The sequence below is a fragment of the Felis catus genome, chromosome A1 (assembly GCF_018350175.1).
Source record: "Felis catus isolate Fca126 chromosome A1, F.catus_Fca126_mat1.0, whole genome shotgun sequence".
NCBI classification, from domain to species: domain Eukaryota; kingdom Metazoa; phylum Chordata; class Mammalia; order Carnivora; family Felidae; genus Felis; species Felis catus.
In genome coordinates, this window is record NC_058368.1 from 137,445,588 (window position 1) to 137,472,345 (window position 26,758).

The 26,758-nt window shown below is 38.7% G+C and overlaps 1 protein-coding gene across 4 annotated transcripts in view; it reads left to right on the forward strand.

Annotated features, from left to right (window-relative positions):
* Positions 1-26,758, forward strand: part of FCHO2 (FCH and mu domain containing endocytic adaptor 2) — a 139,782-nt gene that overhangs the window by 9,973 nt on the left and 103,051 nt on the right. For 2 of the 4 annotated variants that reach the window (XM_045061947.1, XM_045061949.1), the window contains exons 2-3: positions 2,350-2,438; positions 23,586-23,677. In XM_045061947.1, coding sequence (XP_044917882.1) covers positions 2,350-2,438; positions 23,586-23,677 — 181 coding nt within the window. Of the gene's footprint in view, positions 1-2,349; positions 2,439-7,133; positions 7,272-23,585; positions 23,678-26,758 lie in introns of those variants that run through there. The other 2 variants (XM_023257315.2, XM_045061954.1) reach the window with 1 other exon arrangement.

Sequence of the window (26,758 nt, forward strand, 5' to 3'; positions counted from 1 at the left end):
CAATGTGATCTTTTAAAACATAAACCAGGTATCTCTGCAGCTTTAAAACCCTCCATTGGCTTCCTATGCCACTTAGACTATGAACCAGTCTCTCCGTCCTTGACTCTGCTTTCATCTCGTATCATTTCCCATTTGACCACCACTCCAACTATGCTGGCCTCCTTTCCACTTACTTGAACACATCAAGCTCATTGCTAACTCTGGGCCTTTGCACTGTTTGATCCTTCCACGTGGACCTCTCTGCCGACATTTGCACGGCTGTTTCCTTTGGTTCATTCAGTTTGCTGCTCAAATGTGGCTTCCTTCGAGATGCCACTCCAGGTGGAGAAGAAGTCCCCGCTCCCTGCCTCAGTCTATCCCAATTATATGTCATAGTATGTATCACTATCCTTAGGGCCTGTCTTCCCACACTTAGTGCCATGAGAATAATGAAGTTGTTTGTCTCTTTTACTATTGGACTGCCCAGTATTTAGGAGAGGGCTTATATGTGTACGGTGAATGTTTGTTACTCTTCCTTCCCCTCATTTGTCCAAGAAACTCAGGGACTATCCTTCTTACCAGTACACTGTGTTACTGCTGATATCTAGCGCTACACAGTTGCACAAGGTGCACTGAGGTCTCTGCTCAGGCCTCAGCAAATCTTCAAGGGAGACCAAGCCCACCCCCCTATATTCTTAGCTCACCCAAAGGTGCCTCTTCTCTTAGGCTCCTATGGTTATAATCCCTAGTGCTCTGTTCTCCCAGTTCCCATACTTAGCCAGCTCCTAGGGGGCTAGCTGCTCCCGGAAGCCCTGAGTTTTATAAGTGGCTCTGGAATCTACTCCCCCAGGGACCCAAAGACCTCTGTGCTAATGGAAGAAACATCCTGTGAACCGAGGTCAGTTTCCTGCCTGTTCTTTGACGTGGCATCATCTCTTCCTCCAGAATGAGATGTACTTTCCAGTGGACTCTCTTATCATGCTGTCTGTGAAAGAAACATAAAACACCTGACAGGTTGTTGAAGGGTTTACAGTGCTAGTGATCACAGGGAACCCAACACAGTTTTCAAAAGTAAGAAAAGACAGGGGTGTCTTTTTTTTTTTTTTAATATATTTTGAGAGAGAGAGAGAACAAGTGGGCAGGGGCCATGAGAGAGGGAGACAGAAACTCAAGCAGGCTCCCTGCCGTCAGCACAGATCCTGATGTGGGACTTTGAACTCACGAACCACGAGATCATGACCTGAGCAGAAATCAAGAGTTGGACGCTTAAGCCATGGACCTGAGCCACCCAGGCACCCCTCTTGTCACTTTTCTTGAAAGGACCGAAAGAGACAGAGACAAAGAGGGGGTAGGGGGAGAGAGAAATAGAAAAAGAAAAAGAAAAAGGAAAAAATTGAATTTCTTTGAGAGGTTCAGAACAAACAGTTCATGTATTCATTTAATAAATGTTTATTGGTTTTTAGCTATATGCCAGGCACTCTTCTAGGTGCATTATTTTGCAATTGTCATTGTCTCTATTGTTTTCTTTCTTATGAGTCTATATTAGATTGTGAATTTCTTAAAAGCAGAGGTAGTCTTTTCATTGTATTAAGTGCCCGATAATTGTCTATTGCCTGAATAAATGAGAGGAGAGAGTTAGTGAAAGACTTAGGGCAGATTTGGCCCAATTACATCTATATTCAAATGAAAACAAAGAACAGTGATTGCTCTTTAAATTGTACAATGTTATTACATTAAAATAAATTTAGATGTTTAGTAATTGTCATAATCTCACCACCCTAACACAGTTTTCATGCTTGCTTTTGATTTTTGTCCATTTGCACTCATAGTTTTTTATACACATAACTTTAATGTATTTCCCATTTCATCTTCTGCCTTTCCACTTATTAAGGACAAACATATTTATGTTTTTACATTATCATACTTTGTACATTTATGACTTTCTGTAATTTACCAATTTCTCTTTTCTTACTTTATAAAAATTTAAAGGGGCGCCTGGGTGGCTCAGTCGGTTGAGCGACTGACTTCGGCTCAGGTCATGATCTCACGGTTTGTGAGTTCGAGCCCCGCGTCCGGCTCTGTGCTGACAGCTCAGAGCCTGGAGCCTGCTTCTGATTCTGTGTCTCCTTCTCTCTCTCCCTGCCCCTCCCCCACTCATGCTCTGTCTCTCTCTCTGTCTCAGAAATAAACAAACATTAAAAAAAAATTTTTTAAGTAATCTCTACACCCAATGAGGGGCTCAAACTCATGACCTCGAGATCAAGAAATGCGTCCCCTGTCTCTTCTTTTGAAAACTGTTTGGGTTCCCTGTGATCACTAGCACTGCAAACCTCTGAACAACCTGTCAGGTGTTTTATGTTTCTTTCACAGACAGCATGATAAGCAGAGTCCACTGGGAAGTACATCTCATTCTGGAGGAAGAGATGATGCCACATCAAAGAGCAGGCAGTCAATTCCAGGTACACTCAGGAGAGAAGAAGGGTGTGCCTAGCAAGCCGCTCTGAAATGAGAAGAGTGTGTGCAGGGTGATATTTAGCTCCGTTCTGCACTTTTGATTAGCATGTTTCTGTCTCCTGGCCCTTGTATAGCAGCCTGCCTGGATACCATCTGCCAAGCTTTTGCGTTTCTTTCTGTTTTGCGTCAAGTTTTTGCTTTCAGTATGCTGCTATTGAGTAAGGAAAACCAAGAGAACACCAGACTTCAGGGATCTACTGCTTTCTCTTCTGCCTTTTAATGACCTCAGTCCTTTTGCGGCTTGTTATCATCAAGTACAAGATAAGTACAGAGGACTACCGCATCTGACACAGGATGCTCCCCTTTCAAGAAGTTAGGCAATAGGAGAGGTTTATAAAAGCTTCTCATTTGCAAAATGGGAAAAATGTGTTTTACTTTATAGGCAACTCTTCTGAAAGAGAACTAGTTTTATTTATTTATTAAAAAAAATTTTTTTAATGTTTATTTTTGAGAGAGAGCGAGCTAGAGCACCAGCGGGAGAGAGAGAGATTCACAGAATATGAAGCAGGCTCCAGGCTCTGAGCTGTCAGCACAGAGGCTGATGTGGGTCTTAACTCATGAACCATGAGGTCATGACCTGAGCCAAAGGCAGACACTTAACTGACAGAGGCACCCAGGCACCCCTAGAACAGAACTAGTTTAAAGGAAGTAATGAGAAAGCGGCCTTTATAACTAACTGTTGATTAAGGGGGTGTGAGCTGTGAAACCAAGATGGGAAATAAGAGATCAAGCTAAGGAATAAAAAGGGGATGTTCTCTGAGTATCTTGTCCTCAAATGTTGGAGACAAAGTCATATTTTTGTAAACCAGAGAATGTAGATTTATTTTGTGTTAATTTCTCCTGTCTTATTTGCTACCACTTGTCAAATTATATTATAGCTGTTATGTTATAGCTTTGGTTATAGCATACGTGTTTGGAGCAGAGTTTAATGCCGACCAACAGCGTCCTCTGGAAGCATGTTCATAGGAGGTATAATTAGAGAGAGATCCTACGAGGAAGATGAATCTGGTGGTGGGGACACCCAAAAGTTGAAGGCCAACTTGTTTAGAGGCCCTTCGCAAGAGGAGATCTCCTCTGGGAGCCAATCTTGACTTTATGATCTCAATTTAATTTTATTTTTATTACAAAAGGCAGCTTATCCTTTAAGAAGTATACTCAAGTATACTCAAGCCCCAAAGAATTCTTTCGAAAATATTTAAAATAGTGTGAGAAAATTAACTCAAGTAGAACATCAATAATGCTATTTTTATAAGCTCTAAGATCTAGCACCATATGCAATTAAGAGTATGAGTAACAGATGAATGGGTTTACTGCATATTCAAAGTCTTATCCACCTTGACATTTCTGTGATAGGTTCAATCATTCATCCATTGTTCCGCCATTTATTGAGTGACTTAAGTGCCAGGCAAGGAGTGGAACACTGTTATTTGTGTCAGTTTTTTTTTTAAGTTTATTTATTTTGAGAGAGACAGAGAGGGTGCAAGTGGGGGAGGAGGAGGAGGAGGAAGAGGAGAGAGAGAGAGAGAGAGAGAGAGAGAGGATCTCAAGCAGGCTGCACGTTGTCAGTGCAGAGCTTGATGTGGGCTCAAACTCATGAAACTGTGAGATGATGACCTGAGCTGAAATCAAGAGTCAGATGCCAACTGACTAAGCCACCCAGGCGCTCTTGTGTCAGTTTTTAATAGTTTTGGAATGTGTTTGGATGAGTAAGGACTAAGTGTTTGGGTCACAAATACTTAATGGCACATATAAGTGAGCTACCCTCTCAGGGCTTTATCTATGCTCTGCCAGATTGTATGTGCATCCCAGGAAGCTTGACTCGAGAGAACAGAATGTAGCTAATACCACCCACATTTTTCTTCTACTTCACCATCCTGTCTGAAATTTAGTCACCTTAGTCACTGTTTACAATAAATTTCCACAATTTAAATATCAGGCAATTACGGCATTTTGGTGTTTTAGGTATGGTGTTTTGGCCCCAATGAACCTTGTAAGTACCTAAAATACACAGAATATTTATCTTTGTGGTAAGCCTGCCTCTAATATTTATGGGACCAGAGGTAGGAGTACAAACGGAGACTAGCGTACCATGCACAGTTATTTGAGTACTGGGCTAAATTGTCAGTGTTGCAACACTAAAAAAAGGAAAATCTGTTCTTGATACCACTTTGTTATGTAAAACGGTACTTTGTTAGACAAGAATCTATTGCATTCATGTTGGGAGGAATAATTCAACAAGTTAACTAATTTGTCTTTTAAGCGTTTCTGTTGCTCAGATTCTGTCTGAACTCCAAAGCAGTCTCTCTGTGATATGCCCAGCTATCCCACCCACAGATTTTCACAGTATCTTGGAGTTCTACCTTTTGTTTTGAGGACACAGCGCAAGGGCTACGGAGAAGTGTTTCTCACGGGCCTGAATAAGTGTTGGTCATGGGAGAGGGTATATGTAGTTATGGGCCAGAGTTCAGCCTCAGCTCGAGAGTGTCAGAGGCACCTATTAGTTTTTTAATAAATAATATGTTAGTAATATGTAAGGTCTTTTAAAGTATGGGTCCAAGATAAGACTTCTCCTCCCCAGGTCTAAGCTGGGTAGTGCCTAGGATTTTAATGCCATGCTTACTTGTAGAGTGATCTAGATGGTTGTATATATTTTTAGAATTTCTTCAGGATGAAGAAAGACAGTGCTAGACTAATGGTTTAGAGAGTTGTAGCAAATTTCTAAGTTAGACTTATGTTAGACTTGAGTCAGATGCAAATGATAGTTTCATGAAGACTTTTTAAAGAAAAGGAAATAGCAAACATATACAAAAAGAGTATAGTACTGTATAGTGAACCACCATATTTCCATTACCTAGCTCTCAACAATTATCAACTCGTGGTCAATCCTGTTTCATCAATACTCCCATTCGTTGTTTCTTCTTCATGGTTATTTAAAAATTTTTTTTAATGTTTATTTTTGAGAGAGAGAGAGAGAGAGAGAAAGCATGAAGGGGAGAGGGACAGAGAGAGAGGGAGACCCAGAATTTGAAGCAGACTCCAGGCTCCGAGCTGTCAGCACAGAGCCCCTCACAGGGCTCAAACTCACAAACCGTGAGACCTGAGCCAAAATCAGACGGTCAACCAACTGAGCCACAGGGATCCCCCCATGGTTATTTTAAAGCAAATCCTAGATGTGTTATCATTACATCCTATATATTTCTAAAAGATATTCTTTAAAAAGATACCATCACAATACCATTATCCAATTATTCCCAATTCAACAAATACTTTACAGGTTCACCCAGGTGCAAGGCGCTATGTGATTTTTGCTTTTTTATTTTTTTGTTATCATTTTTTTTTTATTTGAGAGAGAGAGTGCAAGTCGGGGAATAGGGCAGAGGGAGAGAGAGAGAGAGAGAGAGAGAGAGAGAGAGAGAGCACGAGGTGGGGTGGGGAGGGGGGGGAGGGAGGGGGAAAATTCCAAGCCGGGTCCACACTCAGCACTAAGCCTGAAGTGGGTCTCTGTCCCACCAGCCTGGGATCATGACCTGAGCCGAACTCAACAGTCTGACACTCAAGCAACTGAGCCATCCTGGCACCGGGGTTTTTGCTTTTGAGGTTGAAAAAACACTGTTGTAGTGTTCATTATGTTTCAATCGCAAGATCTGAGGAGGTGTAATATATGTATATAGTTAAAACTGCACTAAATCTATTAGTGAGGTTTGGCTTCAAGAACTGTAGACTTTGCATCTAGCTGACCTGGTGACAGTGAACTTGAGGCCTATCCACGAGGATTTCATTTTTTTCCCCTAACCTCTGGAAAGCAAGGTGTGGGAAAGGGATTTAGTTTATGTTATACCAGGACGTGTTTAAACTTGTTTCTTTTTCCAAAATGTACAAGTTGCTAAGAGAACTAGGGGCTTAAATGAACAAGTCCTGGAAGAGACTTTTTTTTTTAACTGCCTGGATCAGGGAAATTCCTTCCTTCGGGGCCACGTTCCTGCTGTCGCCCGGACTGGCTGGTTTGCTCCTGGCGTGCTAGAGGTCAGCGGTTTGGGCAGGGGACTTCGTGCTTGGGTCTCCCGCAGCTCCAGCGACTCTCAGGCGACACTGGGCGTCTCCTCCTTTTCCGGCCTCGGAAGGTTTTGTTTTGGTTCTTAGTTCCTTGTTAAGGAAAGGCACCCTGTTGACCAAAGGTTTCCCTGTCTCCTCCCGGTGGCTAGACGCCAAGTTTCTCCTATCCCAGCTCGACCAGACTTGGGTTCCTTCAAGATCCTCGAAGGCCGGGGAAGCAAGTCTTGAGAAGAGGAAGAAAGCAGGCAGCCAGGCTGTCGTACCCAATGCCATTGGCCAGCTCATTTCTTCGCCCCGTTCCTGGGCCAGTACCTATTGTACCGCAAAGGGTGCGGGCAGTCTCCCAAGTGACTCCTCAAGAACCCGGTTCTCCACCATTCCCAAGAGAATACTCAATTTGGCCCAGCCCGCGCTCGCGCGGGATAAAAAGGAAGGTGACCAAATCCCAGGAATGGGACGCGGGGCGCATGCGCAACCAAGGCGGTGGCATTCAAGAGCTCGCCCGCGACGGCAGCCGCTAGGTGGCGCATGCGCCCTGGAGGGTGCGGGCCGGTCTCCGGGAAGAAGGCGGCGGCGGCGGCGGCGGCGGCGGCGGCGGCGGCGGCGGCGGGGAAAGGCGGGGGCGCCGTGGGGGCCGGGCCCGTGTTTACACAGCGGCGGGCGGACGCGGAACCCGGCGCGGTGGCGGCAGGATGGTCATGGCGCATTTCGTCGAGAATTTTTGGGTAAGAGAGGGAGGTTGGAAATTGTGTGCGTTTTGGGGTGTGAGGCTTTCTGCGCCTGACGTCGGCCTGTGTGCGCTCCGGGCGGCGGCTGCGGCGGCGGCGGTGGTGGCGGCGGTGGCGGCTAAGGCTTCGCGGGAAGGGCTAGCGTCCTCGTACCGCCGCCGGCTGGGTCCCGCCTGGATGAAGCCAGGCGGGCGACGGGCCGCCGGACGCCGGGTCTCACAGGCTCCCAGCGCTTGCGGGGGCGAGGACTGTCAGCGCGGCCCCTCAGCCCACGGTGGGGGCGCCAAGGGGCCGCTCGCCGCCCGCTCTGGGACAAAGCGCCGGATGGGGCGGGAGACGGGACCCAGCCCCGCCGGAGGCTCTGGGCGCCGGGCGCGCCCCGCCGCTCGGACGGGGACGCCGGGCCCGTGGCGCGGCCGCCTCCCGCTGCGCGCTGCCGGCGAGCGCCAGCCCGAGCCGGGCGGTGGGGGGTGCTCGCTTCCTTCCCGCACCGCAGCCCCCATCTTAGCCCTTTTGCCCCCCACCATTTCCATGCGAAATCCTTTGCGGGCTTGGCCTGGATCAGCACTTCCTCTCGGCCTCGCAGCTCCGCTCTTCGGTCTGCGCCCAGGACTTTGCCTCTGGGCCTGTTCACAAAGCGTATAAAAGTTGAATTTAATGTAACTGAATTCCTTGGGCTTAAGTGCACGAAAGACTTCCCCTTGTGCCCTGTGCTCTTTCCCCTTCCTCATTCTTTCCACACCCCTCCTAACTCAGTATTATTAGGTGGTTCTTTGAGAATGACTTCCCCGGCTCCGTGTGGAGTGTTTTTCTGCAGTTATTGTTTGTTGTAATGGGAAGTGCAGTTCGGCCGTGTACAGGAAAGTAACATGTTTACTCAGGTATCTGGGGTGAATTTCATTTTTTGTCCTAACATTTGCAAATACTACAGTTCCATTTTAGTTAAAATTTGTGAATATCTAAAGGAATAATCTTTCAGTGACTAGGAGGTGTGTCTTAAATTCTTATTTTTAAGTGTCTCACATAGACTTAGTAATCAAATCAGTTCAGAGTTATTTGTTTTGAATATTTCTTGTTTTCTGCAAGTGATATAAACACTAGACAGGGTTTTCTTTAAAAAAAAAAGCATTAGGTTACAGTGCACATACTATATATACAGTGCACTCATTTAAGTGTATAATTCAGGGGTTTTCATATGTTCAGTTACATCACCATCAGTTTAGAACAGTTTCATCACCTTAGAAAGAATCCCTGTATCCATTAGCAGTCATTACCTCTTTCCCCCCTAACTTAGCCCTAGGCAACTTATTAATCTATACATTTCTACCTCTGTAGATTTGTCTCTTTTGGACATGTCATATAAATGGGATCATATGTGTTCTGTGTGACTGGCTTCTTTCCTAAGCATGTTTCCAAAGTTCATCCATGGTATAGCATGTATCAGCACTTAATTCCATTTTATGGCCAAACGTTCCATTGTATGTATATACCACATTTTATCTGTTCATCAGTGATGGACGTTTGGTTGTTTCCACCTTTTTTTTTTTCTATTTTGAATAATACTGCTATTTTTTGGTACAGGTGTTTGGGTGGAAATATGTCTTTATTTCTTTTGGGAATAGAATTGCTGGGTCATATTGTTACTCTTTAACATTTTGAGGAATGGCCAACCTGTTCTCCAAAGTGGGTGCACGTTTTACAGTCCCAGTGTCTGATGTTCCAGTTTTTCTACATGCTGGGGAATGCTGTCTTTTTTTATTATAGTGGATGGGTGTGAAGTAGTATCTCACTGTGGTTTTGATTTCCAATTCTCTGGGGGCTAATAATGTTGAACATCTATTCATGTGCTTATTTATATATTTTATTTGGAGGAGTATCCGTCGACTCACTGCCCATTTTTAGATTCGGTTATTTGTGTTTTTATCATTGAGTTGTAAGAGTTCTTTTTATATTGTGGTTAGTCTTTTATCAGATAGATGACTTTGTTAATATTTTCTATTTTGTGGGCTGTCTTCTTCATTTTCTTGAAGGTGCCTGTTTTAAACATGTATTTATTTGTTTTTAAAAATTATTTTTAATTGAAGTATAGTTGACATATTAGTTTCAGGTGTACAGTATTTGATAATTACATGTATTATGAAATGCTCACCAGTGTAAGTGCTCTTACTGTCTTACAGTGTTGCAGTATTATTGATAGATTTGGTAAGGTGTACTTTTCATCCTCTTGATTTACTTTTTAACTGTAAGTTTGTACCTCTTAATCATCTATTTCACCTATCTCCCACCCCCCTCTTTTCTGGCTACCACCAGTTTTTTCTCTGGATTTACCAGTGTTTTCTGTTTCTTTTTCTTCAGTTGTTTTTAGATTCAACATATAAGTGAAATCATACGGTATTTGTGTTTGTCTGACTTGTTTCTCTTAGCATAATGTACCTTAGATCCATCCCTGTCACAAATGGCAAGATTTCATTCTTTTTTAATGGCTGAGTAATAGTCCATTGTGTATACATACCACATTTTCTTTATTCATCTATGGATGGACACTTGGGTTCCTTCCATATCTTGGCTATTATAAATCATGCTGTAGTAAACATAGGTGTTCATATATCTTTTTGAATTCATGTTTTCATTTTCTCAGGTATGCACCCAGAGGTGGAATTGCCGGATTGTATGGTATTTGTTTTTTTTCATTTTTTGACAAATAGTGTTTCCACAGTGGCTGCACACAAATACACATTCCCACCAACAGTATGCGACTGTTCCTTTTTCTCCATGTCCTTGCCAACACTTTTTGTGTCTTGTGTTTTTGATAATCGCCGTTCCATCTGGTGTGAGGTAGCTTGATACTATCCTTTGAAGCATTGAAGTTTTAAATTTTGATGAAGTCCAGCTTAATTTATTTGTAATCATTTATGCTTTGTTTTATTTAAGAAGTTTTTCCTAACCCACAGTCACAAAGAGTATATACACGAATGTTTTCTTCTATGGGTTTTATAGTTTTAGCTCTTACATTTAGGCCTGTGATCCATTTGAGGTCAGTTTTTGTGTGTGGTGTCAGAAGGAGGTTCAGCTTCATTCTAGTCCCAGTGCCATTTGTTGAAAGGCTCTTCTCTTTTAGTTAAATAGTCGTGGCTCCCTTGTCAAAAATCAGTTGACCATAGGAGTATGGGTTTATTTCTTGACTTTCACTTATATTCCATTGTCCATCCTTATACTAGTTCTACACTGTTTTGATTATTATAGCTTTGCAGCAAGTTTAGAATCAAGAAGTGAGAGTCTTCCAGCTTTGGTCTTTAGCAAGATTTTTCTGCCTATTCTGGGTCCTTTGCGTTTTTTCATGAATTTTAGGTTTAGCCTATCAATTTAATTAATTAGTTATTTAATTTTAGTTGATATGTATAACCTGTCAATTTTAGACTTTAGGTTTTACAGTGGCAATTTATAAAACTATTGTGAGGATCATTTAAAATTGGACATTCTTGAATGTTTTGCATGGTTTTTGATAGGTGAATGTGTTCTTGAATCTTGCTGACTTAATTCCAAATTGTTCATTAAGATTTAAAAAAAAAATTATAGTTTACTGCAAATTGTACATTAACATTTTAAAGTTATTTTTTGTTTCTGTTAATTGAGCTTTGAACATAGCCTTGTCTGATGTTTTTGGCTATTAAGAATAATGCTTTCTGTGAACATTCTTTGTATTGGTTTTTGGGTGCCCCTGTTTGTCCCTCATAAGGAAGGGACAGGAATAAATTTGGATATGAAATTTAGACAGAATTCCTAGTTTAATTTATGGTTTTGTCTTTGCCTTCACTTCCACTGTTGAATACAAATAGTAAAAAAAGATTGCATTTTATTTTACTTTCAAGCCTGGAATTGGGGCTGAAAGCTCTAAACTGGAACTTTAAAAAGCTCCAAAGGAGGACTAAATGAACTGGGCAAGACTAGGAACAGGAACTAAATCACTTCTGAGAATTTGATAGTTGTCTAAGACAACTCAAAAATGTACATATTTTAGGACCATTTATAATTTCTTAAAATAGAGAAATTGTAATATTAATTTCACTTTTCTCCCCTAGTATTTAAAGTGGCACTGTCAGAATAAATGAAACTTGTCAAAGTGAGGTAATGGGAAACTCTGAATTTTTAAGTTTCTAATCAAACAACCTATTAATTATTGTTTTCCCTACAAAGAAAAAGACAAACCTTTTTGTTGTGGCATTTGTTAGAGGAAAGTTTGAGTCATTCAAACTATTTTCAAGCCCTTTCGAAAGCAGCACATCCTGCCTTTTTCTTTAAAGTGTAGTTTTTCTTAACTAAAACTGTATCCTATGTTACGGATTACTTAATTTTTTACTTTGAAGAGAAAATGTATTTAAAAGTTCCTACGGAACAGGTGTTTTGTTGCTGATTAGTCATTTTTTGCCACGAAGTATAGTGCCTTTGATAATCAAGTTGAAAATGTTTTTCTTTTCCATTAAAATTGGATAACAAAATTAATTTTGATAGCACAAATCCACACCATTGCCTTAATATATAAAAACAGTTGTTAACCCTTCAAAAGATAATGTCAGTTTAAAGAGTTATTGCAAATATTATAGTGAGGAAGTGTTTATGTACACTGCTTTTTCAGAGTAAGAGTAAAATTTATAATACTTTTGAGATAGTCTATGTCATCAGTGATGGCTCCATAGTAATTAAAATGGCTTTATATTTTTATATAAACCCAGATTATTTAATTCAGGATTTAAATTTTTAATTTTTTTTTTAAATTCCAGTATAATTAGCATACAGTGTTTTTTAGTTTCAAGTGTACAGTGTAGTGATTCAGCAGTTCTCTACAGGGGTTCCTGGGTGGCTCAGTCCATTAAACATCCAACTTCAGCTCAGGTCATGATCTCACAGGTTGTGAGTTTGAGCCCTGCGTTGGGCTCTGGGTTGACAGCTTAGAGCCTAGAACCTGCTTTAGATTCTCTGTCTCCGTCTCTCTGTCCATACCCCTCTCATGCTCTGTCTTTGTCTCTCTCTCTCAAAAATAAATGAAAATTAAAAAGTAATTTTAAAAAACCAGTCCTATACATTACTCAGTACTCATCATGGTAACCGTACTCTTTAATCCCCTTCACCTGTTTCACCCATCCTTCCACCTGCCTCTCCTGTGGTAACCATCAGTTCGTTCTCTATAATTACGGGTCTGTTTTTGGCTTGTCTCTTTTTTTGTTTTGTTTCTTGAATTCCACGTATGAGTGAAATCATATGGTACTTGTCTTTCTCTGAGTTATTTCATTTAGCATTATACTCCCTAGCTCTATCCATGTTGTTGCAAGTGGCAAGATTCCATTCTTTTTTATGGCTGAGTAATATTCCTGTGTGTGTGTGTGTGTGTGTGTGTGTGTGTGTGTGTGTGTGTGTGTGTGTGTATGTGTGTGTGTGTATGCTACTCTTCTTTGTCTACTCATCTATATAGATGGACCTTTGGGTTCTTTCCATATTTTGGCTATTGTAAATATTGCTGCGGGGCTCAGGTGGTTAAGTGTCCAACTCTTGATTTAGGCTCAGGTCATGGTTTCATGGTTCATGAGCTTGAGCCTCACCTCAGGCTCTGTGTTGACAGCGTGGAGCCTGCTTGGGATTGTCTCTGTCCCTCTCTCTCTGCCTCTGTCCTGCTTCTGCATGCGTGCACATGTGCTCTCTCTCTCAAAATAAGTAAACTTAAAAAAATAATGCTGTAATAAGCATAGGGGTGCATGCGTCTTTTTGAGTTAGGTTTTTTATATTCTTTGAGTAAATACCCAGTAGTGGAATTACTGGATTATATGGTAATCCTAATTTTAACTTTTTGAGGAATCTCCATAGTGTTTTCCATAGTGGCTCCACCAGGTTGCATTCCCATCAATAGTGCCTGAGTGTTCCTCATTCTCCACATCTTTGTCAACCCTTCTTGTTTCTTATGTTTTTGATTTTAGCATTCTGACTGGTATAAGATATCTCATTGTGGTTCTGATTTGCATTTCTCTAATGATGAGTGATGTTGAGCATTTTTTTTACGTGTCTGTGGCCATCTGTATGTCTACTGGAGAAATGTTTGTTCATGTCTTCTCATTTTTTAATTGGATTGTTTTTTTTTTGGTAGTGAGTTGTATAAGTTTTTTGTATATTTTGGGTACTAACCCCTGAAATTTTTTTTTTAAGAATGGATTTCATTAGTGATAATTATTTAAGGGGAAAAATTCAACAAAACCTGATTTAAATCTTTATAAACCTCATTTTGCGTAACATTCCTAATTTCTGTAAAATATGAAGCATTCTCCCAAAGACGTTAAGTATCCTGTAGCATATATCACATTGTAATGAACTAACGTTTTTAGTTAGGTGACCCCTTGCAAAGATTATTTCCAGTCAGCACATCAAGAATGAAATAATTATCTTGGGTGTTTTTATTTTGAAGTATTTCTTGTCCTTATTTCTTTCATTATTTAACCAGTACAGAAGTCTCATTCCGTTTATCTCTTGATTTCCCTGATATTGTCATGCTTTACTTTTAAATAAAATTGTGCTTAATTATACATCCAAAATTTGATCTGTCATTACATGGATAAACTAGAAGGATTAAAATGTTTTTTAAAAACCTGGAATTGCTATTAATAGGACTTTGGAATGCAAAACGTTATATTTTTGCTTGATTATTTAATCTAAATTTAGTATCCTAGATGAGAGACTACAACTATACATGTGTCCACACACGTATTTTGGTGGGTTATATCCATATACAAATTTAAGCATATATGTTTTTGAAAATTAGTTGAGGTGATTGTAAAAACCCAGAATAAAGACTTTGTTTTTATTACTTGAAATTTCCAAATACTGTAATTTGTGATATCTCCTTGGGATATGATTCCATTTGGTGATATACTGAAATTTAAGAAGTGTATGTGTATGCATATTTATGTATAGATTAGTTAACAGATTTGAAAAATTTACATGGTTCAGTAAATTTTCAAAAGGTACCAAAAGGAATACAGTATAAAATTTCTTTTTTTCCCAGCCAGCAAGATCTCCACAAAGGTAGTCACTGTTAACCAATTTCTTCTGTTGCTTTCCAGAGATGATCTCTGTATATACACAAGCAAATTACATACACTAAGTTAAAATGTGTTATTGTATAATTGTTAGCCAGTTAGCCATGCCCAAATTGTTTTCAGTTGCAACAAGCTATGAAAATGCAAAATACAGATTTATCTAACTTGGTTTAAGTAGACCTGACAGGTAGACATTATAAAATCATAGTATTTTAGATGACATTAAATTTTATTGTGAGGCCCTTAGAATTTTAGGGGTGCAGTGGTGGTCTGTATTTTTGCCTTAATTGTTGGAGAAATTTGAAAGTGAGAAATTTACTGATTTAGTCTGTATAAGTTCCGTTCAGGGGAAAGATTTTAGAACATTGACATGGAAAGGATAAAATTTTGCTCTCTGGATTCTTTTCTAACACTGCACACTAAATCCTAAATGCTCTAATCCTTTCAGAACTACTTGTTTAGGTGAAAGCATGGGAGAACAGGTATTTTTTTTATCATCATGCATTTGGTTAGCATAAACCCCGTGGAAGTAGTTTTTGAGTTCTTTTTCTTGAGATTATCCATCCTGGTTTCACAATTCTAAAACATTTAACAGAAGCACCCTAAAAAATCCGTATAGGAATATGGTGCCATGGAGACTTGGAATAAAAGTTTGGTTTTCACTTTATCTAGTGTGGAAAAATGAAAGAATACTAGAGTTGGAGGAATGTTAGTAGCAGTTTGGTCACCAGATAAGCATAAATTGGTCAGATTGGGGGGGGGGCGTGTACAAAAACAGTACAACAGCAACTGAGGCCTAAAATGATATCTATTGGTAAAATCGCTAAAGAATATTGCTGGGATAGCCAGATTGAGAGGATTAAATTGCGAAATGATTAGTGAACTGTGTGTTGAATTTGAGGCATACAAGTCCATCACTTCTGTCAGGCACATGCTCCTTGATGGAACTGCAGAAGTAAAAGTTATGAAAGATATGACAGGCATATTTGCTTGACTTCAGGGAAAAGATAGGAGGGTACAGTATATGTAAAGCAAATTGGTGATGCTGGATCTTAAAACTACTAAGTGTTAATTTTTATTTGGTTGAAACAAGAACCAGTGAAGATAGTTTTCCTTTTTAATTATATGACCATTATTATGGGATAGGTAGGACACAGAATACAGAAGAAAATTAAAATTATGTATCGCTGTTCCCTGTATCCTCTAAGATTTTCTTTCCAAATACAACATTCATTGGGTGCCTGGGTGGCTCAGTCGGTTGAGTTTCAGACTTCGTTCGGCTCAGGTCATGATCTCCCAGCTCATGAGTTTGAGCCTCACATCGAGCTCACTGCTGTTAGTGCAGAGCCCACTTCAGATCTTCTGTTCCCCACCCCCCACCCGCCACCCCCTGCCGCCCACCCCTTCCTTGCTTGCACTGTCTCAAAAATAAATCTAAAAAAAAAAATACATACATATATATATATATATATTTATATATATATACACACATACATACATTCACAATAGGTTCTGCTGTATTGTTCTGTAGCTTGGTGTTTTCAAATGAAAACAAGTATCAAGTATTTTTCTCATACGATTAAGTATTCTTTGAAAATACTTTGCGGTGACTTTCATAGGTTTTCATGGAATGCATAGGTAATTTTTAAAACTACTCCCACTTTGAATATTTAGGTTATTTTCAGTTTTTTTTTTCATTTATGAATTATGAGGACTGAAGATTTAACAACATGAACGAGAGATGTCATTTTAAGAATGCCTTTGAATGCACAGATTGAAGAGTTTTTGAGAAACCTGAAATTGTTTTATTTTTTCATGTTGAGGGTAATTAAAATTACATTCTTTAAAGAATATTACAGAGAATTTGAAAATTCTAAAAAAATTATCTCACAACTGTTTGCTTTTGTTATTTTTGTTGAATCCCTATAATATCTATTAGATGGCTTTAAGGATTTAACTAACTGGAAAAGGTGAATTATAACTGAAAAGTTTAGGGAGTATCTGAGGAGTTAGAAAATAATTTTTTTAATATAATAAGATTTATTTCCTTCAGCCAACCAACAGATGTGTTTGAGTGACTTTTGTACCTGCCTGCTCTGACTGCTGAGCAATGCTCATTTTACATCTTTAATCACTGTTTTCTTCTTTAAAAACATCTTGCCAGTAGTTCTGTAGAATAGTTCTGATGATCATGTGTGAAAATTTCAATGTATAAATAGAAGGTTGACTAAAAGAGTTTGTAGCTTGTGGTTAAATGTGCTATTTACTTATAGAAAAACTGCTTACATAAGAGCTAGTGCAAAAGGAAAATGTAGAGTGGTAGGAAGTGATGATATTTATTTATTACTTTTGAAGCGGTTTGAGGTTGAGAGGAAGGTTAGGCCTGTTATTTGCTATTCACGTGATAGCACCTCCTGACCGTTTCATCCCCTTCCAATTTTTTTTTTTTTTAATAAAAAGGAACTAGGTAAAATCAGCTGTTTAATCAATAGCCTGATTATACACTATCTTCTGCCTGTTTTTTTTTTTCAAAAAAAATTTTTTTAACATTTATTTATTTCTGAGAGATAGAGAGAGGCAGAGCATGAGCAGGGGAGAGGGAGAGAGAGGGAGATACAGAATCTGAAGCAGGCTCCAGGCTCTGAGCTGTTTGTTAGCACAGAGCCCGACGCGAGGCTCAAACTCAAGAACTGCGAGACCATGACCTGAGCTGAAGTTGGATGCTCAACTGACTGAGCCACTCAGGCACCCCATCTTCTGCCTGTTTTCCAGATCTTGGAGTCATCAAAAGTGAGAGATAATCCAGTTTTTTTGTTTTTAGTTTTTAATTTACTGTTGCTCTTAAAAGGTCTTTGAAGGAGAAGTTTCAAACCATTAGCTAAAATCTATAGGACTTATATAGCTTTGTACTTTTCCACTATTGCTGTTCATGGATGTTAAAAACCCAGGTACATTAACAGTTCTATTTTTTCTTCAAGTGGAAAGATGTTAGATTGTATTTCATATCTCCTTAAAAAAATTTTAAAGTATAAAGTGATGTTATAAAGTCAACCAGAAAAAGATGTCTTTGAGTTTCCAAAGTAGGTTTGATGACGTATTCAAACTTTTTAACTTGAAATTTCAAGTATGTCTCACTTGTAGATTCTAAATTAGACTAGAAAAAAACCTAAATATTTCCAGTGACTTGGTGACCTTAAGTGCAAAACTATGCATAATGTGATCTCATTTTCATGTTAAAAAGTAACATGGGGCCCCTGGGTGGCTCAGTCAGTTAAGCGTCTGATTCTTGATTTCTGCTCAGGTTGTGATTTCATGGTTCATGAGATCAAGCCCCGTGTCAGGGTCTGCTAGGGATTCTGTCTCTCTTTCTCTCTCTTTGCCCCCCCCCCCCCATACTCTTTCTCTCTTTCTCTCAAAATAAATAAACTTAAAAAAAAATAACATGTTACTATATGTATGGGAAAAGGAATCTGGACTGATAAACTGTTAACTGTAGTCAGAGTGGTAAGAAGAGACAATAGGTTCTGAGAAATTTGTGGTTTTTGTTTTCTTTTTTGATTTTTTAAGTTAACTTATTTTGAGAGAGAAAGAAAGAAAGAAAGAGAGCATGAGTTGGGGAGGGGCAGAGAGAGAGAGGAAGAGAGAGAATCCAAACAGGCTCCACACTGTAAGTGCAGATCCCAGTGTGGGGCTCAAACCCACTAACTGAGATCATGACCTGAGCCAAAATCAAGAGTCGGTCACTCAACCCACTGAGCCACCCAGGCACCCCAGAAGTTTGTGTTTTCTTTCTCTTTTCTTTCTTTCTTTTTTTTTTTTTTTAATGTTTATTTATTTATTTTTGAGAGAGAGAGGAAGACAGAGCATGAGCAGGGGAGGGGCAGACAAAGAGGGAGACACAATTTCAGCCAGGCTTCAGGCCCCAGCCGTCAGTACAGAGCCTGACGTGGGGCTCAAACCCAGGAACTGTGAGATCATGCCGTGAGCCGAAGTCAAGAGTCTGAAGCTAAACCCATTGAGCCACCGAGGTTCCCCAGAAGTTTGTGGTTTCTTAAAGGACTTGTATGACTCTGGACTAAACATCTTCAAAGGGTAATAAAACTTTTTTCCTTCTTCTTCATGTTAAGAATTAATTCAAAGGTTTTTAACACTTGTTTATACCAGATTATAACAAGATTTTGTTTGCCCCAGGGCACAGTCATTAGACTTTTATGAATGTGCCACCTCTTTGTAAAGTGCATTGAGACCAGCAGATTAAAAAAGATCCTATCTTAGCGTAAATATTCAAAAGAATTGTCTTCCTTGTACCAGTAATAGTGTTAATAGTTGCTTTTGTCACTTAATACTGAAAATTTCTCTGCAAGAATTTGATTGAAATGGATAAAAATATTTGCCTAAGCTTTTTGATGGCTTTATTGTGATATGTTTTATTTACTGTATAGTTCACTTATTTAAAGTGTACAGTTCAGTGCTTTTTGACATGTAGTCCTCATCACAGTCAATTTTAAAACATTTTCATTACATCACAAAGAAAACCTGTACCTCTTTTCACCTCCTACTTCACAACCTCCCCTTCCCAACAACTCACTAAATCTTTCTATCTCAGCAGATTTGCTTATTCTAGACATGTCATATAAACGGAGTCATACAATTTATGGTCTCGTGTCTGATTTCTTTAAGATGATTATATATTCATAAAGTCACATGCATCAGTGTTTATTTCTTTTATTGCTGAATTATATTCCGTTGTATGGATATACCTTATTTTGTCATTTTATTCACTGGTTGCTGGACATTTAAGTTGTTCCTTACATTAGGTTATTTTGGGCTGTCATGGTAATTGTGTCTTGCTTTTTTCCATTGACAGTGTATCTATCCGTTTTAAGAATTTTAAAAATCTGCAATTTTTTTTTTACTGTAGTCTTTTAAAAAATACTGTATTTTTTTGTAGGATATACTGTCATCTACTTAACCAGTTTTATATCTTTTAAGTTTTATTCATTTTGCCAGAGAGAGAGAGAGTGAGCATGCACGCGTGAGGAGAGGCAGAGAGAGAGGGAGAGAGACAATCCCAAGCAGGCTCTATGCTGTCAGCACAGAGCCTGATGGGGGGCTTGATCTTGTGAACCGTGAGATCACGACCTGAGCCAAAGTCGAGAGTCGGACTCTTAGCTGACTGGGCCACCCAGGTGCCCCTACGTAACCAGTAATATTAATGGGTGTCTTTGAGTTTTTTCCATTTTTCACTATTATAAATAGTACTTCAGTAAATATTCTTCCACATGTATCTTTGTGTGTGTGTGTTTCTGTAGTGTAGATTTCTAAAAGTGGGATTGCTGAATCAAAGGGCATGAATATTTACGGTTTTAGTAAAATATTGAAGATAAGAAGACATCTTTAGACATAGTTCTATTTGATAATAAAAGTCTGTTGTCAAATTATTTGTACATTCATGTATTTGTAGTCAAGGAAAAGCCAGTTCTGCTTGCTTAACAGATTTTGTTAAGAAAAAAAAATTTGTATTGAAAATGAGAAGAACATATCCACTTCAAGGTCTAAGGTGATAAAATGGATATGCAGTTCAGAAATACTTCTTATTTTACTTTTCTTTGAATTAGAGCCATCTACTAAAAACGTTGGTGACTAATATAAAATTTCAGAACCTGTGTGGAGATACTTCTGGTTAAAAAAAATTGGGGTGATCTTAAATGGTGGCAGAATTACAATGAGTTACAATTATCTTTTTTAAGAGTGGTCTCTCCCTGTTTCACCAGAATTTTCAGTTTTGTGCAGGTGAAGACACTGAAGCCAAATGGGCCTAGACCTCAGCTCCAGGGGTCTTGTCTTCTGCTGTATTTTTTGACATATAAATGTCTATGTATTTAGTATTTATTTAGTCATCTGTTATCAAAGCTGTAAAGTAAGTTTTTGGCAAGGGACAATACAATTTGGGTTCTTTGTCAGACACGTTGAAATTTTTTTTTTTTTTTTAGAAAAAAGGTCTATTTGTATTTAAGTGTGTGTGTGGAGTGAGAGAGATCACCCTACACACTAGCGCCATTTGAAGTAGTAAAATTTTTGTTTAGTTTGTGCTAAAGTTCATGAGTAATAAATATTTGTGTTAATAGGTTTGTGAAATTGTTAATGAATAGTGCCTGGAGTTAGACTCATGTTTTCTGACCTCAGTAAATGAAAAATCCGAAAATAAGAAGAAATGACAAATGGATTTGTAATCATGTGTTTATGCATATTCATTATATGTGAATATGTGTTTATATTTAGTTGTTAGTGCATTTTGAGGCAGGGTTCTTCTGTATCACATCCTTATTAGAATGAATTTTCCTTGTCTTTCCAAGTGAAGACCTGAGGGATGGAGTAGTTAGTACTGTTTCTTAAGGTATATTATTGATACTGTATTAATATTGTATTGCATATTAAATAGATTAATATTCATAATTTCCTCTATTAGGATTTTTAACTAGTAGGCTATTTGGATATCTGAAGTTCCCAAAAAAGAGCTTACTCTTTAAAGGACTTTTTGATTAAAACCCAAATTTCCAAATGTAATTTAACCTTTACTTGATTCCTAAATGTTTATAATACTATAACAGTGAGGGGTGCCTGGGTGGCGTAGTCAGTTATACATCCTTGGTGAAGTGACTTCTAGTTAAGTGACTCTTGGTTTTGGCTCAGGTCGTGGTCTCACAGTTCATGGGTTTGAGCCCTGTGTCAGGCTGTGTGCTGGGATTCTGTCTCCCTTTCTCTCTGCCACTCTCTTACCTTTCTCTCCCTCAAAAATAAATAAATAAACATAAAAAAATACTGTTACAGTGAGGCAAAACGCTCAGGACCTTGTTGCCCCAGTTACTAGATGGTGTCCAGTTTCTTATCTCTTTTTAAAAAAGTTTTGTTTTGTTTTTTTACCTTGTAATCCTGGTAGAGTATTTTTTTTTGTTTGTTTATTTATTTATTTTTAATATATGAAGTTTATTGTTAAATTGGTTTCCATACAACACCCAGTGCTCATCCCAAAAGATGCCCTCTTCAATACCCATCAGCTACCCTCCCCTCCCTCCCACCTCCCATCAACCCTCAGTTTGTTCTCAGTTTTTAAGAGTCTCTTATGCTTTGGCTCTCTCCCAACTGGTAGAGTATTTCTAATAGTCTGTGTGTCTGTTTGAATAGCCTTTTACTCCTAATTCGCTTCCAATTTGAATATGATAATGAATATGCATAATGCATATTGGGAACCCAGGTAACCTGACTTGTTAGATTTATATGCAAATGATTAGTAGTAGCTGTCTATTGAGAACTTTGGGGCATGAGAGCTTCAGACTTTTGATTTTATGATTTTAGAATTTAAGTTTCATTTTGTTTTTAGAGTTCATGACTATATTTTGGAAGTTGGTGGATAGGTAATTATGTGTAATTTATGCATTCAAGTAATCAAATGAATCCCTTTGAGGATTCAGGTCCTTCATCATTTTGTCTGTAATTGTACTTACTAATCTGCATTATGATGTTATTTTTGCTTACATAAACTAGGGATAATGGTTATGTCAGAGAATATTCTTCTTATGGTTAGAATAAATTTGCATGAAAAACCCATGGAAAGTAAAAAGCCAAAGTTAAATAATAACTTTTTTCTTTATGTTAAACATAAAAAATTATAGAAACCAAATGGGTATCTTTGGATTCATTAAAGATATTGGTTTTATGTTATATTCTTACTTGTAAAAAGAAATTGATGTTCAAAATGTTGAGTATATTGTTTTTTATTTTTTTATAATTAATTTTTTTAATGTTTATTTTTGAGAGAGAGAGACAGAGTACAAGTGGGAGAAGGGCAGAAAGAGAGGGAGACAGTATCTGAAGCGGGTTCCAGGCTTCAAGCTGTCAGCACAGAGCCCGACCTGGGGCTCGAACTCACAGACCATATCATGACTTGAGCCAAAGTTGGACGCCTAACCAACTGAGCCACCCAGGCGTCCCGAGTGTATTGTTTATATTATCTCATTACAAATAGGACATTTTATTGTATATGTGGCAAAATAATTACTTTCTGTATTAGTTTACAACTTTGGTAGGGATCATTTCAGTATAACAGGAATTCCAGTTTCCTGTTTTCAGTGAGCTGTAAAAAAATTAGGTTTCATATTGTGTAATTCTTGCTTACTGTATTGCTTTCTATTTCCAACAAATATAATCAGTTCTTTATTATTTTATTTTCACTGGAGCAAAATAAAAACTAATTGTAAAGAGAGTTGTTGAGCTAAGTTTATTGAGTCTTTTGTTTCATATATAAAATTGGTATTTCTAATGTTTTCTTTGCTGTGACTTGCTAATTTAGCATTTATTGGATTAAATGGCAGTAAAGGTTTTCTAGGATTGTGTAGTGGTCTGGTTCTGCTAATTTCCCATTAGTAGAGGACTAGCCAATGAGTGTTACTACTCTCTTATTAAAATTTTAAAATTTCTCACCTCTCAAGTTGTTTAAGTTTACTGAAAGATTTACGTTCGTGATTATAAAGTATTTTGTGGTATTGAATGGTTATGTGATTAGTAATAGGCTATCTTGACCCAGAAGTCAAGTTTAGTTATTTATTTTTTAATTTTTAATTTTTAAAATTTATTCATTTTAGGGAGAGAGAGACATTGTGAGCAGGGGACAGGGGCAGAGGGATAGAGAGAGGGAGAGAGAATCTCTGCACTCAGCACGGAGCCTAACCCGGGGCTCCATCCCACCTGAGCTGACATCGAGTCAGGCACTCAACCAAGTGGGCCACCAAGGTGTCCCAGGATTTAGTTGTTTTAAAACAGGGACTCTTTGTTACATAATCAGGAATCCCTTAGTGCGTATTAAGGGAATTGAAATGGGATTTGGTGATGTATTTAAAAAGATACATGGTTATCTTTTCTAAATTAGGCTGCATGTTATTTCTTAAAATTTCAGACTTAGTTTCATTTAATATACTTTTTTGAGTGATTATACAATGTGTGCATGTGTGTTTAATGTGTGTATATGTATAATAAATTGTAAACTTCATCAAAGTGTAGAGTTTTCCTTTCATATAATTTGAAGTCATACAAGGAGCGGCAATGGTTCATTTAGGGAGAAATAGTTCACCTGAGCATTAGCATTGCATATTAGTTAATGGAGGGTTATTCGTAAGTCGTTTTGGTCATTTTGATCTTTTTTGTTTGTTAAACTAAAAATCTTTTTCGATTTCAGGGGGAAAAAAATAGTGGCTTTGATGTCCTTTACCATAATATGAAACATGGACAGATATCAACGAAAGAACTAGCAGATTTTGTGAGAGAAAGGTATGTATTTTTTTGGTAAGTCATTTAACAATTCATCATCAAATTAAATTTTAGAATAGAGATGGGAAAATTTTAGTTAGATTTGCATTAAAATAATCAAGTACACTTTTATAGTTATATTTTAAAGTAGTAGTTACCTGGCATCTACATGCTGAGGGCTAAATAGTGGCTCCAAATAATATTGCCACACTCCTGGTTTGCAAATCACTGCTTAAATATATATACCTGTTTTTCGTTGAAAGAGCTAGCAAGGTGGTACAATAGAAAAATTGAGAAATTTTGTGGGATAAAATATTATCATTTCTTTAAACAAACATGTCATTAAACATACTAAAATAAATTGAAAATTTTTCTGAATTTGTAGTTTAATTATGTATTATTATAACTTTTAAAACATTTATTTATTTAGATTTTAAGTAGGCTCCATGCCCGACATGGGGCTTGAACTCATAACACTGAGAGATCAACAGTCCCATGCTCTACTTACTGACCCAGCCAGGTGCTCCTGTAATTTTATTTAAAAAAAAATATAAGTATATATTTTTCCATTCTGTAAATTTGTAAAATGTGATTTTCTTTAAGACTCTTAGAATATAATACTTTAAAAACTGTTACAATCAATGTATTTTGGTTTGATTAAAGCTATTTTGTGGCTAGGCCCAGTTTGTGATTTTTATATGAGCACGTGTTTTTGTTTTTTATTTTTTTATTTGAGAGAGAGAGAGAGAGTGCAAGCAGGGAGAGGGTCAGAGGGAGAGAGAGAATCTTAAGCAGGCTCCGTGCTTAGTATAGAGTCTGACATGGGTCTCAATCCCACGGGCCTGGGATCGTGACCTGCGCCGAAATCAATAGTCCGACGCTCAAGTGACAGAGTGACTCCAGCGCCCCTATATGAGCACATTTAAAATCTTTATCTTAGTAATATGGGGCTATTTTGCCATTATTTATTCATTTGTTTGTTTGTTTTTAAATTTTTTTTTTTTCAGCGTTTATTTATTTTTGGGACAGAGAGAGACAGAGCATGAACGGGGGAGGGGCAGAGAGAGAGGGAGACACAGAATCAGAAACAGGCTCCAGGCTCTGAGCCATCAGCCCAGAGCCCGACGCGGGGCTCGAACTCACGGACCGCGAGATCGTGACCTGGCTGAAGTCGGACGCTTAACCGACTGCGCCACCCAGGCGCCCTGTTTGTTTGTTTTTAAAGCTTTTATTTTTTAAGTAATCTCTACACCCAACATGGAGCTTGCCCACACAACCCTGAGATCAAGAGTCACATGCTCCACCCACTGAGCCAGCCAGGTGCCCCAATATTTTGCCTTTTGATATAATACTCCATTCATTGGGGTTTCTGGCTGGCTCAGTGGATGGAGCATGTGACTCTGAGTCTCGGGGTTGTGCGTTCAACCCCCACATTGGGTATAGAGGTTACTTAAAAAAATAAACAATACCCCATTCATTTCTTCTTTCAGTAATATATATTCCATGTTTGCTGTGTGCCAGGCACTTGTCTGGATTCTGAGAATATAGGAGTAAAGACATAGCTTTTGCTGTCATAGAGTTTACCAACTGATAGGAATTGGGGAACAAACTATTTTATGTAAGACCAGTCCTCTTCTGGCTTTCACTTCTCTTTTGGAGGTAAGAGAGAATCTAGAGGGGCGCCTGGGTGGCGCAGTCGGTTAAGCGTCCGACTTCAGCCAGGTCATGATCTCGCGGTCCGTGAGTTCGAGCCCCGCGTCGGGCTCTGGGCTGATGGCTCAGAGCCTGGAGCCTGTTTCCTATTCTGTGTCTCCCTCTCTCTCTGCCCCTCCCCCGTTCATGCTCTGTCTCTCTCTGTCCCAAAAATAAATAAATGTTAAAAAAAAAAAAAAAATTTAAAAAAAAAAAAAAAAAAAAGAGAGAATCTAGAAGCTCTAAGTGCTATGGATAAAACTGTCCTTCACTAGCTTCTGCAATATCACTGGCAGGAGTAAAGAAGAGGCCTCAGAATGCTGCATCTCCTGGCATGTCCTCTGGCCTTCCTTTTCCCCCAACATTTGCATCACTACTATAACTACTTTGAGACATTCAGGGCAGTTGTCATCAGGCCTTTTAGCCTATTTATGTCAGTTACCATAAGATGTCCAGAATCTACCATTTCTTGTCCAGAATCTAATCCCTTTATGATTCTTTGGGCAGTGAGACAACCAACCCTTCTTTCCACTAGTTCCCTACTTTAATGTTTTCTTCATAGCACTTAAAACCATGAGGTGTGTGATATTTTACTTATTTATTTGTCTCTCCCCTCTGGAATATAAATCCCACAAGGCACAAGGGCAGGGGTTTTGTTTTGTTTTGTTTTTTGTTTTTGCTTATTACTCCATCTCTTGAGCTTGGGAGAGTGCTTGGCTCTTCGTAGGCCCTAAGTAAGGATTTTTTGACAGAATAAATCTCTGACTTTACTGCCCTGATCCAAGCTGTCATTGTTGCCTGAACTGCAACAGTAGCTCCTCTTTTTTTTTTTTTTCTCCTCTTCTTTAAGTTTATTTATTTATTTTGAGAGGGAGCATGAGCAGGGCAAGAGCAGAGACAGAGAATCCCAAGCAGGCTTATGCCGTCAGTACAGAGCCCAACGCAGGGCTCAATCTCACAAAGTGTTGAGATCATGACCTGAGCCGAAATCAAGACTTGGGCGCTTAACTGACTGAGCCACCCAGGCGCCCCAACAGTAGCTCCTCTTTGATCTGTCTACATTCGTTCTTATTCCCCTGCACCTTATTCTTTGTACTGTAATTGGAGTGATTTTTCTAAACTGCAATGAAGTTTGTTACCTTTCTGGTTTGAGTGATTTAGAAATCTTCCCATTACTCTTAAGGTAAGTCTGCCAACATCTTGGTCTGATCCCAAGCTACCTTTCAAGCTTTAGTTCATGCCAGAATCCTTATTCTTTCCTTTCCAGAGACATTGGCCATTTATTGAAAGACGTCTTCCAGTCCAGGCTTTATACATGCTTATTCCTGTTTTTGCCTAATTAACACCTGTTCTTTAGAGCTGAGCAATGTGGTCACTTCTCCAGAGATGCTTTTCCTCATTTCCCTGACT